The sequence below is a fragment of the Astatotilapia calliptera genome, chromosome 22, assembly GCF_900246225.1.
Source record: "Astatotilapia calliptera chromosome 22, fAstCal1.2, whole genome shotgun sequence".
NCBI lineage: Eukaryota > Metazoa > Chordata > Actinopteri > Cichliformes > Cichlidae > Astatotilapia > Astatotilapia calliptera.
This window is the reverse complement of record NC_039322.1, coordinates 16,091,741-16,104,466: the sequence shown is the minus strand read 5'-3', so window position 1 is coordinate 16,104,466 and position 12,726 is coordinate 16,091,741. Positions and strand designations below refer to the sequence as shown.

Sequence of the window (12,726 nt, the reverse complement as noted above, 5' to 3'; positions counted from 1 at the left end):
TATACTCATTAGTATTAATTTAAAACAGCAGTAGGACTTAAAAAAAACAAAACATTCTATTTAAGACTGAATGGGCTCCAGCCCCCTCACAACCCTGACAAGGATAAGCAGAAGAGAATGGATGGACTCCGTGTGGGGAAAGAGAAATCCAGTTTTTAATTATGCAAAAATAAACTTTATTGCAACTTCTTGATGAGCAGAGGAACCACGACGGAGAAGAGCAGTGTGCAACCACATGAATCAGTACTGAAGCTATTGACCAAGAAGATGGATGAAGTTCAGTTTCAGCAGTTATTATTAAAACCTAAATTAAACGTGCACATTTCGCCACCTTGTATTATATACGGTGCTAAGGAACTGAACAGTCCACCAATTAACTTGTTAAACAGGTCAACAGCGAGTTTGTGAAGAGAGAAAATTAGACAGAGTGAGTTACTGGACCAAAATACTGTAATGCTGTTCACATCTCGAAAAGGAATTTAAATTTGGACCACGTTTTGCAAAAGGCTGCATGAAAGTAAAAAAGAAACAACTTTTAGTATCAACTTCACGCATTTACAGATTATATTACAAAAAGAATACCTTTCATAAAAATACTAACCGCTTGCTTTTTAATATGGCTTTTGGATTGTGCAGTTACAACCAGATGTAATGAGATCCTCATATTACGGGTTTGCCTTTTTTTCCTTTTTGTGCTTCCAAAGATAAGTCTGAGGGTTCTGGTCCAAATGTACACGCTGTATTGAAAATACATTCTCCTGGATGAGCTCTTATTAAAAGACCGTTTTAAAATCCCAAGATTTTTCCTTTGGTTATAGTAAATCTACTTAATAAAGTAACATCTCTATCATATAAATGCCCCGTTAGTTTGGGGACCTTTTAGGGAAAACAAAATCTATAATTACTATTAGCAAATCTTAATATTCTCCAAAATAACAATCTAATATAATTAAATTGAAAATAAACTCCAATTATAATCAAACACGAGTCGTATGGTAAAAACACAGAGGCCTTTTTAAACAAAAGACATTAATTCAAATACCAGACCTGAAAGTAGAGCATAAATATACAATCATTTACATAACAATGTGGTCTGCTCTAATACAAAATAACTTGACAGAATATTAGAATAACAAGGAGTAAATAATAAATATATGACATGTGAGCTTCTAAGTTTTGTCACTGTGCAGCAGCACCAGACTCAGTAGTACAGTTACAATGAGAAAAGCTGGAGATAGATGCCTCCCCTGGGTCAGTGTTCCCATTAAACCGTTCGCATGGAGCAGGCCAAAAGCTTAATGTCTTATCCTGCTATCAGCTCGCGTGCTGCCTCAACTGATCCTCTCTGCACAACTGCCAAGAAAGTGCATTCTCATGAGGTCCTCTGCCTAGTTTATTGCCCTCGACTGGCTCCTGACCTTGTAGGAAAAACAAACAAAACATACATTTACAAAGAGTATTTGTGTAATGTGCCAGCTCAGCCACAACGAGGCTCAAAAGGTCAAAAGCTGACGATATCAAATGGGCTTCACGTGTCAGCCAGGTGCAAAAAAAAAGGAAAAAAAAAAAAAAAATCACATATGTACAGAAAAAATTGCACTTGTTAAACTGCAAGTAGGAGAAATCTCAGACGCAAACTGCTGCGTGAGTGAACACTGGGCACTGTGCTAAACCCCCGTCTCCCCTGGACCGCTGTGACCTCATCTTATTAATGTTCCTCCCTGCCAAAAAACACACAGGTCTTTCAACCACACGAGGATCCCTGAAAATTACGTCTTGAACACAACCACGTGTATCACGCGTAAACTAAGCCGTATTTACACGCCTTACAACAGTGCAGGTCTTCCGAAAGCGTCAGAAAGCACTTCTAATCTAGGTGAACGCATGTTAACAGTGATTATACAAAGATCATAGTATATTGCGTGGTACAATAAATCTGTAAAACTTGAGATTATTCAGAGAGTGCGTGAGACGGGTGTTCTCGGAAGCCTTTTTGACAGGAGGGTGAAGACCCGGTGCTTGATTTCCACAGTCTTTGGAGCAGCTCTCAGCCGCTTTGTGTCCAGTCAAAATTTGTGCTTTTCAATTCAACTTAACGTGACCGGTGTGTGCCTGGCTCAGACAGCAGGGTGAGGAGGAGGAGTGTAAGCGTGCGTCAGGAGGGGTCTAGGTTGTGTGTCCTTGTGGTTAAGACAACTTGTTTGGTGTTACTTCCTTTCAGGAGGCAGTGAGTAACAGTGATTAACTGCAGTTTAAGTGAAAACGTTTGTTGTTGCTAGAAAGCAGATCGATGAACAGATTAGTCGTTAACGGCCCTGTGAGGTGTGCTGTGTGGGTTGAGCTAAGGAGGCAAGTGCTGTCCTCGGAGGTCCGGGTGCAGTCCTTTTATCTTTTCAGTGATGGCTCAGAAGGCAGTGGTGACGGTGTTTCCTCGCCGTGTGCCCAGACGGATCATCTCCCCCGGCACAGTGTCCAGCTGCTCGTACGCCAGGCGCCCCTCCTCACCTGCAAGCAGCAAAAAGAGATTATTAGAAATAATGTGTCCATAGTCACCTTTCACATAACTACTGAAGGGGAGAACGGGGAAAAGCTACAATTTACTGATGGTACACAAACGCCTCATGCGCAGTTAGTTAAAAAGTGAATGTTTTGCAGAGAGGACAGCTTTACAGATACATTCACTAAGTGTGTGTGGGACTGTCACAGATTGTCTAACTTTCACAAAGACTGTTTCACACAATGTTCACTGAAATGGCATCAAACTCGGCGCTGAACTTACTGGTGTCTCCAGCAAGATGCCTGCATATTTTGCTGGGAATCGGGTAAAACTGGTTGACAAGGGTTAAGAATGAAACTTTGGACGAAGGCCAGAAGGAGCAACAGAATCTTCTAAAAATATTAGTGAGAATAAATCACTTGGCAAATGAAAGGTCGCTGGTTTGAATTTGCGTCAGGAAGGGCTTTGCCAAACCAAACGTGCAGCGTTGCCTGCTGAGGCGATCTCTTGTGGTGAAGGAGCAGCTAAAAGTAGCTTCTGTTAGTAATGACCACCTACTTCTCAGATGGCAGTATTCGTATCCCCACAATCAAGATTATGGCAGAAAGAAGGCAACGGAAGGACGTAACAAATTGACAAAAGAAAATATAAGAATCTGCATGCTGAGTTAAAACCCTCGGCGTTTGAGAAAAGTTGCCTTCAATGTAAGATTTTAAAGCGTCTGCAGAGAAAGTGTTGAAGCTCAAACATCTGCCCCAGAAAACAAGCAAGAGAAAACGTGTTTTTCTTGGAATTTACCGTCAACACTGCAATTAAACACATCTTAATAGCACTATAGTGTGTAAATGACCTCATGGCAGTTGTGTATAAAATGCAGTGGATTTGTTACGCACCGAACGTGAGCAGGGTTTCTATGGCCACGTGACGCAGCTCTTCGTCGGCTGAATCGCACAGCGCTACCACTGCTCTGATGCTCTCGACTGCCTGCGCACACAAACAAGATAAAAATGTAAAAATCCAAAGGACATGTTTCTCTTTATTGCATAAAACTGCTGTTTGCACAGTTTAGTAAACAACTACTGACCTCCAGACAGCTGAGAGCTGAGCAGGCTGCCCTCTGACTCTGCACTCCAGCCTCCGACAGTGCCTGGGTGTAGCACTCCACTGCCTGCAGACACACAAACAACCATTAAAAATGTGGCTCAAAAAGCAGAAATGGTGCGCCTACCGTTTTCTCTTGAGCATTACTCACCCTGGTCCTGAAGTGCTTGTTTGACGCTCCAGAAGAGAGGTAGTCGGCGGCTGCCTTGTTGACCTGAGGGTCCTCTGCAGTGAGGAGGGATGCCAGGGCCCTTAGGGTTCTGCTTCCAGGCCAGAGAGATGACAAAGGCACCTCCTCCAGTTCTGCGAGACAGCGAGGATAGTCTCCGCTGCACAGGACCTCTGCAAACACCTCTGAGGAGGAAGCCAACGCAGACACACGCAGATTAAACCAAGGATAGGGCCAGCTGTAACACTCACAGGCCTTATCTACACACAAACTTCTACTAAATCCTGATTAGAGGTGAGGTGATCGATCCAGATACATCGATGCAAACGCTGGTATTACTATTGGATTGATACTAGCATGATAGCATCAATACTGTTGGCAGTCACGTCAATTTTATTTATAGCCTATAGCACATTTAAACAACAGAAACTGACCCAGAGTGCTTTAGAGACTGGCACATTTACATTACATTAAAAAAAACAAAAGGAAAAAAAACACACAGCTTCAAAACACACGAAAAGCTGAAAGCTGCGTTTTTCTGTGTTAACTAATTATTGTGGAAAGCAAAGGTCACAGTGATTTAGCTCAGAATTTGCAAATTGCTGATGATTCATCTCATAAATCATGAAACGCTGCTCTTCCCCAAGTTGTGGATAAAGCATCAAAATGTTAGCTCTAATATTTGGATTAACTTGGAGAAATCTTGGACTTGCACAGGTGGCCGTATATGCCACGTAGCACAAAATATCCCAATTTTGCGACTTAGGTTAAGAAAATAATTCGATTATTACAGGACGCAGCCAACAACAGAGGAATTCGTGTCATGATGTAAGCATCACAGCTTTTGCGCACCCTCTCTGGCCAGGTGCAGCAGGTGCGTCTCCATGTCCTGGACTTCATGTTGTAAGATGTAGCTGTAGAACTGAAACACAGTCAGGACGTCCTGAGAGAGCGCAGCAGCGGGAGCACTCTGTGCCGCCAGCAAGTCGCTCCTGTCCACCATCTCACCCACTACCATGCTAATCGCTGGAGAGGAGAGAAGAGATCGGTGTATTGTTCCAAGATAACGGCATAACATTATTTAGTTTCAGCTATACAACAAAAACCAAAGAAAACAAAATCACAATGCCGTGTTCACACAGCCTGCAGTCACAGTTTACCTCATAACATAAAGCAGTTTGTTTCTATCCATTTTCATCAGCTGCATTATATTCTCAGTTAAATGCAGATGTCTCGTTTCCCCCTCAGGAGCACATTAAAACCTGTTTACACCCTGAATACGTGAGTCAGTTGAAGCCCTGACTGAAGATGAAATTTTAAGTATAACCCGTGGTCTGTTTGCAGAAACAAAGAAGGGACGAGCGAACCTGTATCGGCGCCGTGTGGGCGGTTCTCCTGCAGCACCGCCGTGTAGCGCTGATTCATGTGTTTGAACACTCTGTCCAGCGTGGTGTGGAAAAGTCCCTCAGAGCCGCTGCACTCTGACCACAGAGTCATCAGCTGGGGGCGCTCCACGAGGCCCGGGAGGACTGAGGAAAACAGGGCAGAGCACGAGGTCAGACCACAAACCCTCAAACCTCCTTCATGCACCGTAACGATTTGTTTTTCTGCTTTAAAGTATAAGATGTATGTTGCTGTTTGGGATAAGTTTCCAGATTATGCAAAAACTACAGAGCCAACCTTGGAGGGGTGAAGCATGAGAAAAGAAAGGAAAAATGGAGGAAATCTGGTCTACGTGTTTAGATACCCACCATCAGCAGCAGATGTTATTGCTCCCAGTTTGTCCACGCTGATCTCTGCTAACTCCTCTAGCAGCTGGGTCTGTCCTGACAATTTAAGGAGGACACTGCGACGCTGCCAGACACTGACCCCACTGGTCAACATCTGCCATGTTACCAAGAAAAAATGAAAACATGTCAGATGCTAAAATTTCCAGAAGGTAGCTGGTGTTTTACTTAAGCAGGATGAATGGTAATTATGATATCAACTATCAGAAGGAGCTCTACCTGTATGAGGTGAATGCAGTACTGAAGGTGGATGACAATAGCCACGTCCAGATTCTCATTTCCAGTGGTAAGTGGGAGGGGGCTTCCTGCCACACTGTTGCCCACCCCGGTGTCCTCTGTCAGGGCTTCGCTCAGGTGTCCTCTGGCTTCTGGATGCTGAGCCCTGAGCAGCAACATACAAGAGTCACCACCGAGGGGCAGCGGTAACACACCGACTGTACGTGTAGTGAGTTTGTTTTTAAAGAGTCCAGTCATCCTAAGAATCCTAAGAATTAAACTCTTCATTTGCTGCCAAGCACTTCAAAGTTCTCACAAAAGTTTTGGTATGGGACCTTAAAAAAACCTGCACGTGTATATATAAATAAATGAAACTGTAATGTTTTAGCCAATGCAAAATATTACACTCACCCGATCCTCTCTCCATCTGCATCAAAGATCGGAGACCTCTGTGGGGGAATGCTGATGACGGCGTTATCGTCTCCGGTATCATCGTCGTCAAAGTCAGAGGTGTTGAGGAAGTCAAAGCTCTCCAGGGCACTCTCCACAGTCAGACTGAGGCTAGAGGATCGACTCCTGTGACCCGGGAGACGGCACTGGGGGGAAAAGACAGGATGATGGGCATCCAAAGAGTATAAAAACAAGACAATAAAGTTTAAATGAACCCTAGGATGGCAGTTTCTCTGAAAATTTTAGTGCACAAGAGGTTCTGTAGATGTTAATGAGATGGAGTTTACCTTCAGTAGGTCTTCCAGACGCATCACTTCCTGCTCCAGGTCCTGCAGCTCTCTGCAGCGATGAGTCAGCGACTCTAATCTGGTCAGCAGGCTGTGGATGGCCTCCTCCAGGCTGCTCTCCAGGAAAGCCCTGCTTCCCTCTCCTGCCCAGCTCAGACTTCCCTCACCCTCAGCAGCGCTCCCACTGGGCGGCATCATTTCTGAGGAAGTCAGCCTCTTCACGAGCTGCTTCGTCAGGCTGCCCGCCTCCTCTGTGTCCAGTTCCACAGGTTTCAGCTCATCGGCGTGATCCAGGAAGACATCCTCGGGAGCCACTGCGGACAGCTGTCCATCTGAACACAAGGACGGGGCAGCTGAACCACAGTTGGAGCTAGAATTACGCTGAGACTCTGTGCGCTCCCACTCAGAGTCTTCGGCCGCTTCGGCTTCATCGCTGGCAATGCTGGCACTGTTCCTGCTGCCCCTGCTTCCTCTACTGCCCGTCTCCCCATCCTCCTCATACTCTTCCTCCTCCTCTTCCTCCACTAAATGCTCCTCTGCGATGGAGTCCTCCCTAGTTGGGAAGATTTGCGTAGGTAATGGTTCTGTTTCCGGAGGAGTTACAGTAATCTCAGGGTTGGACTGGCCCGGGGAGTAGGAGCTCAGGGCAGGGCTGGGGCTGGGCGTAGAACCAGACGTATCAGAGAAGGTGAAGGACAGACGCTTGCACTCAGCCACACCGCAGCCGCCGTTCTCGAAGACATCGTCGGGCAGTGTGGACTGAAAATAGAGACAGGAGAATAAATCTGTGCTGCAAACAAGATAAAGGACTGAGATCTGGCTGAAATCAGTGAATGAAGGACAGAAAAGTTCAGAAGAAAGCTCCTCTTGTTTTCCAAGATAGAAAAAGCGACGGCACACTATACTGATACTATACTTGTGATCAGATCTGAACCCAAATTGAATCGAACAGTGAGGTAAATATAAACAGAAAACATAGGAACAGCTTAACGAACATGCAAACAGACGTGCAAAGAGCCACACATGGCGTTCTGTAGTCCTTAAACAAAGGGACAAGGTGAACCCAAGTGTGTCCACAAGAGCAGAGAACTACATCCCCATCATGTCAGTGGGGGTAAGAGGGCACACAGAGTCGGGTTAGGAGGGTCACAGGGGCCACAACACACTCACATAAACCTCCAGACTGGATTTGGGCCTTGGCCGCAGTGAGGCCAGGTCACCAAACGAACGACTGCGCCTTAGCTTCTCTAGCAGGGTGTCTCGGAGCATGTGCAGGAAGGAGAAGCGCTGGCGCTCCACGGGGTAGGGCTGCCACTTCTTTACACAGTAAAGGCAGGGAAATAAGACAGGGTGTTGGGTATTTGAGGGCAGGTGGGTGAAATGTAGGATATACAAGATGGGGGCAGAGTGTGGGTATAATGGGAATATACAAAGAAAAGGAGGGAAACGGGCGAGGGTTAGTTTAAGGGTGGTGCCTGCACGGCTTAAGCATCAACTGGAAAAAATAACATGGGGCATGATTTACATCACGGTGCAGACAGTGCATGGGTTAGTGTGTTATGGATCACAGAATATGCTAACAACTTGCTTGACTCACAAAAAAGGAGGTGTCCTGGAAGGTGGGGGTCTCCGGTGTGCCCTGGCTGTAGACGGACACTCGTCTCTGGAGAGCTGCAGCTTTGCTCACATTGCCAGACGACAGAGTCAGGTCCTCCACGTCGAAGGGGCTGGAGAGGAGGATAAAAAAAGACAAAGCTCTTAATGACACTGCTTACATTTGGTTTCAAAAACCTACAAATGGGCAGCCCTAAAAATGTGGTGTAAACAACCACAAAGATTCACTGTGATGCAGTCACTCAAGCCACTTCCTGAGGTGGTCTGTTGCAGTGTAAACAACAATATTTCATGATGGGTTTTCAACATGGGCTGGTAAAAACATCATTGATGAGGTGCTCCTTTTTGAAAATCAGTACTGAAACATTTGGTGCTGGCACTGGAGCTGTGTTTGGAGACCTCTGACCACAGGTGTGCACAGCAAGGCATCTCGGTTGTGTAAAAACAAAGTATGAAGTGGGTGTTACTATGATGTTTCACCAGCAGATGGCAGGACCCCACAAGGCATGCAGACCCCGACTTTAATGCTGTGACACTAACAACCGTTGTAGATGCTCCAAACATATGGCCGGTCCAGCAACAAGACTAAAATAGTTCTGGACTACCTCTGAACAATCCTGCTACCCAGCAGTGATACCATCTGGCAGCTGCCAACTCATTATGTACCCTAATTCGTGCAACACCGGTTAGATTCAGCGAGCTTCTACTTACTACCATGTGACTTCCAGGTTGAGTTTGATGGTCCCGAGGTCGTTGACGTCCACAGCCACCACCTGAGGCACGGCAGTGAATAGCTCCTTGGTCTCACAGATGACGCTGCCCACCAGCATGTGTGTGGCCAAACCCTTCAGCTCCGTCACCTGATGGGCACAAACTTATGTTTGTTTCTCATTTCAGTGCCACAGCGCAACGTGTTAGACACGAGGCTATCTGGGTTTGTACAGACCTTGATGTTAATAAGGTCAGTAATGAGGGGCATGAAGACCATCTCGTCTCCATCCCAGCTTTGCCTGGAGTTTACTTCAATCCTCCCCTTCAGCTTCCACCGCTGGCGACCGTAACGCATGAAGATCTAAAGGAAGGAGCAAAAAAAAAAAATTTAACCACATAACTTTATAATGGCTGAACTAATAAGCTAATTTTTTTTAACTGCTCACTGTTTGTCTCACTAAACCAACCAGCTAAGTGCTAACTTTGGAGCTGGGTGGAGTGTACAGTGGTGTTTCACTGAAAGATGGCCAAAGCTGTTGCTACATAAATATCATTACAGCGGTTTCCAGCTGAAAGAGTCACTTGTGTCTATCTGTCTCAATCCTGTTAAAAGTAGACCCAAGAGTCAGCAGTTAGGGCAAAGAAAATAAACTTGCCTCATATTGGTCTCCAGGACAGAGTCGAGCAAATCCTGCCAAACCTGTCAGATAGAAGTGACAGGGGGGGTTTACAATGAGTTAAGCAACGTTAGCTCACTTTCTTATTCAGAATGAATTATTGCACAATGAAACAAGCTGCTTTTAACTGTCAAGCATATTTTTGTCATGACTTTTCAGGGATTCAGGGTTTCTAACTTGGTCCATGAGTGAGAAATCTTAGGATTTTTGCTCCAATGAATATAAAATCATCACCAAAACATCTGGATTCTAAATAATCCCAGTGTGTAAATGACTAAACTTGCATTAACTTCTCATGTAAATCATTCACGTCCCACCTTTCATTTTGATATGAAACTCCCCGAGCAGGTTCTCCAGTTCGCTCTCAAATGCGCTCATGTTCTGGAGGACGGAACGAGAGAGATAAGACTCATCACACAAACGGCCCTCACAAAAACGAGAACAACAACAGTAATCAAGTTATCTCTGCAGGCTCTGACAAAGCCGGTCAACACCAAACTACAGAGGAGACGGGAGGGCGGGTCTAAGCCCTCGGCACAGGTGGCGACAGGTGCGCTTGTTATTGGGATTTAAAGGTAAGTATCTGGCTTTGCAGGTTAGTGTTTACAAATCCCTGTAAGCAGTAATCTGTATCATATACTTAGAGTGGGTGCTGTCAGACGTGACTACGTTTAATGCGCCCTGTTCTGCGTTTATATATAATCTGCAAATATCTCTGTTTAAATGTCATAATAATTATTGTAACCCTACAATTACAGTTACTTTTTACAGCTCCATTCGCTTTACAGGACTAAGAGTCTGCAGCTGACAGCTCTGAGTACCTCGGTGTATTCCTTGTACCGACGATTAACCTCCACGATACTCTCTTTGGTGCCTTTGGTGGAGGGCGAGGACGAAAAGGCCTGCTTCATCCGGATGGCACCCTCTCTGAGACGGCTCTGGATGCAGAAGGCCTCGTATAGCTCATCAACCTGCGCACACACACACACACACACACACACACACACACACACACACACACACACACACACACAGTCCCCTCCATCTTTAATCGGCCCTCACGAATTTGTAGGCGGGGTAACACACACGAGACAGAAACTTGTGCAGTTATGAAATAAAGTTATAAACTTCCATATACATGAAAACATCCCCGGGCAAGGAGCAAATTCCCAAAAACTTCCAACTGCCATGTGAATTTTTCTGTGTTTGCTTCCCACTGGGTTTCATTCACGGATGGCACAGCTTCAGGCTTGTGCAATGAGAGCAGAAATAAGCACAGACATGATTAACTTTTGCTTTACACTTTATTTCAGATACACATCTGGTCACATGGTCAATAAGACTGTACAGGAAGTCCAAAACAGAAAAGGCCTGCAGAAGTAAACACAGTAAAAAGGCTGACATTGCACACACAGACAGAAAGACAGTCATCAAGACCGACAGGAGAGACAAATGGATAAACTAAGAATGGATAAAAATGTCCTGAAGTAAGCTGGCACATGCAGCTGCTGTATATCTGTGTAACTCTAACCCGACGCCTGCACTGTCCCAGTCTGCGAGCCCAGTGGGACACTCCCACGGCGAGGCAGCAGCAGACGGGGTTTAGAGCTCATTTGTCTGCCCGACTGCAGTTTGCAGCACTAGCCTGACCTAACCCAAACCCGCAGGGAGAGGGAACGACTCCATCAACATCCTGCTGTCTCAGTGTGAGCTAAAATGTCAGCGTTTCAGCTGAAATCAAATCACGATGATGCTGAAGCAAAAAGCTCAGCTCAACAGATTCACTCCACCGTGAAGCCACAGGCACAGCAGATTTAGATGATTTTATTATGAGCAAAGCTTTGGTAATGAAGTCATTATAATTCTTTATAATAACGCTGTTTCAAACGTTTTTAATTGTTTCACAAACACAAGTGCTCCTTAACCAACCCTACTCTATAAAAATCAAGTTCTCCTCATCAATATTTGTATTTCCTAAATTTTTCACATACTTCATTAAAATTCAAACATTTAAAAGGCTCCAAAAACAGACACGAGTCATTATGAAACAACACTGAGCTGTAATCCCAGCACTTTTTGAGGATGCGGTTGACTCACTCAGAGCCATTGTACCAACAACAACATTTAGCAGCAGTCCAGATTTTTAGCGTCCTGTCCTTTGAATCTTTTGGCTTATTTTGAACTAAAATTCACATGTGATGAAGCGGCAGGCGAGCAAAAAACAAAACACCTCTGGTGAGCCTCATCAAAGGGAAATATCTCCGGCCGCCTGACGAGAGCGCTGAAATATTGATGCCTCGCGCTCTTTATGGCACTCATTAGGGAGAAGCAGGAGAAAATGGGCTATTCTGGCTCCTGTCGTCCCAACAGCTTATCTAACTGTTTGTTTGTGTATCTTTTGTGCATCAGCCGAACGCTGCCAGCCTGTTTGTGAGTGCAGACTTTTTGCACGCGCCGACGTGCTGACATGTGCATGGAGAGCGAGTTTTTGCAAGCGGTGGGTGGGCAAAGGAGTGCTTCTAATAAAAAAGAGTGAAAGTGGTTTGCGGTGGGATGGATATTAGAGTGTGTAACTCTTTTTGACACACACATACGCATAAACCCACCCACTCCACCTTATACCAACTAAGCCTTCACCACCCCCCACCCTCAACCGGGACCCAGCCCGTCTGTCTGTCTGTCTGTGGTATGTGATGTATGTGGCGGGGAGGCAGCAGCTGAGCTGAGCCGGCTGGAAAACAATTTCAAACCTCAACTGTTATTCTCAGCACTTGGAGAAAATAACGGGTTTTGTTTACGATGAAGGGGAAAAACACAAAACGTGTTTTTGTGCATGATCCAAGGAAACTTTTTACACCTCACATAAATAAAGACACGACTACAACGAGGTATTCATTGCCTAATGAAAAGCCATCATTCTTTAGAGGCAATCAGCAGCCGTATCATATTATCAGCTTAATGGTGCCAATTTTTGTCCCCAATTACAAAAAAGCCCTTTGCTGCCTTCGAGGAAACGTCCTTTTGAAGGTCAGCCAGGCTCCTCCACTCCAGAGGGTGGCCGTCAGCATATTGCTGAGCCTTGGGCACATTTCAGCCCAGAGGAAAAAAACCAAAGAAACATGAAAGGCAAAACACAAAGAAACAAGAGTAACCTCAGCACAGGAGGAAGGAGAGGACTGCACCCGGCAGAAGCGCTGATGCTCTTTTGGACGCGCAT

General features: G+C 45.3%; 1 protein-coding gene across 7 annotated transcripts in view; it reads right to left on the bottom strand.

Moving 5' to 3' along the window:
• Window positions 1-133: 133 nt before the first annotated feature.
• ripor2 (RHO family interacting cell polarization regulator 2) overlaps window positions 134-12,726 on the bottom strand; it is a 68,696-nt gene continuing 56,103 nt past the window's right edge. For 4 of the 7 annotated variants that reach the window (XM_026155601.1, XM_026155602.1, XM_026155599.1 and 1 more), the window contains exons 7-23: window positions 10,331-10,480; window positions 9,827-9,890; window positions 9,489-9,532; window positions 9,068-9,193; window positions 8,833-8,981; window positions 8,105-8,234; window positions 7,678-7,824; window positions 6,508-7,266; window positions 6,182-6,366; window positions 5,774-5,936; window positions 5,519-5,651; window positions 5,135-5,296; window positions 4,620-4,793; window positions 3,750-3,952; window positions 3,582-3,665; window positions 3,391-3,481; window positions 134-2,505 (exon numbers count right to left, since the gene is read on the bottom strand). In XM_026155601.1, coding sequence (XP_026011386.1) covers window positions 2,405-2,505; window positions 3,391-3,481; window positions 3,582-3,665; window positions 3,750-3,952; window positions 4,620-4,793; window positions 5,135-5,296; window positions 5,519-5,651; window positions 5,774-5,936; window positions 6,182-6,366; window positions 6,508-7,266; window positions 7,678-7,824; window positions 8,105-8,234; window positions 8,833-8,981; window positions 9,068-9,193; window positions 9,489-9,532; window positions 9,827-9,890; window positions 10,331-10,480 — 2,865 coding nt within the window. In that variant the 3' untranslated portion in view covers window positions 134-2,404. The remainder of the gene's footprint in view (window positions 2,506-3,390; window positions 3,482-3,581; window positions 3,666-3,749; window positions 3,953-4,619; window positions 4,794-5,134; window positions 5,297-5,518; window positions 5,652-5,773; window positions 5,937-6,181; window positions 6,367-6,507; window positions 7,267-7,677; window positions 7,825-8,104; window positions 8,235-8,832; window positions 8,982-9,067; window positions 9,194-9,488; window positions 9,533-9,826; window positions 9,891-10,330; window positions 10,481-12,726) is intronic. The other 3 variants (XM_026155600.1, XM_026155604.1, XM_026155605.1) reach the window with 3 other exon arrangements.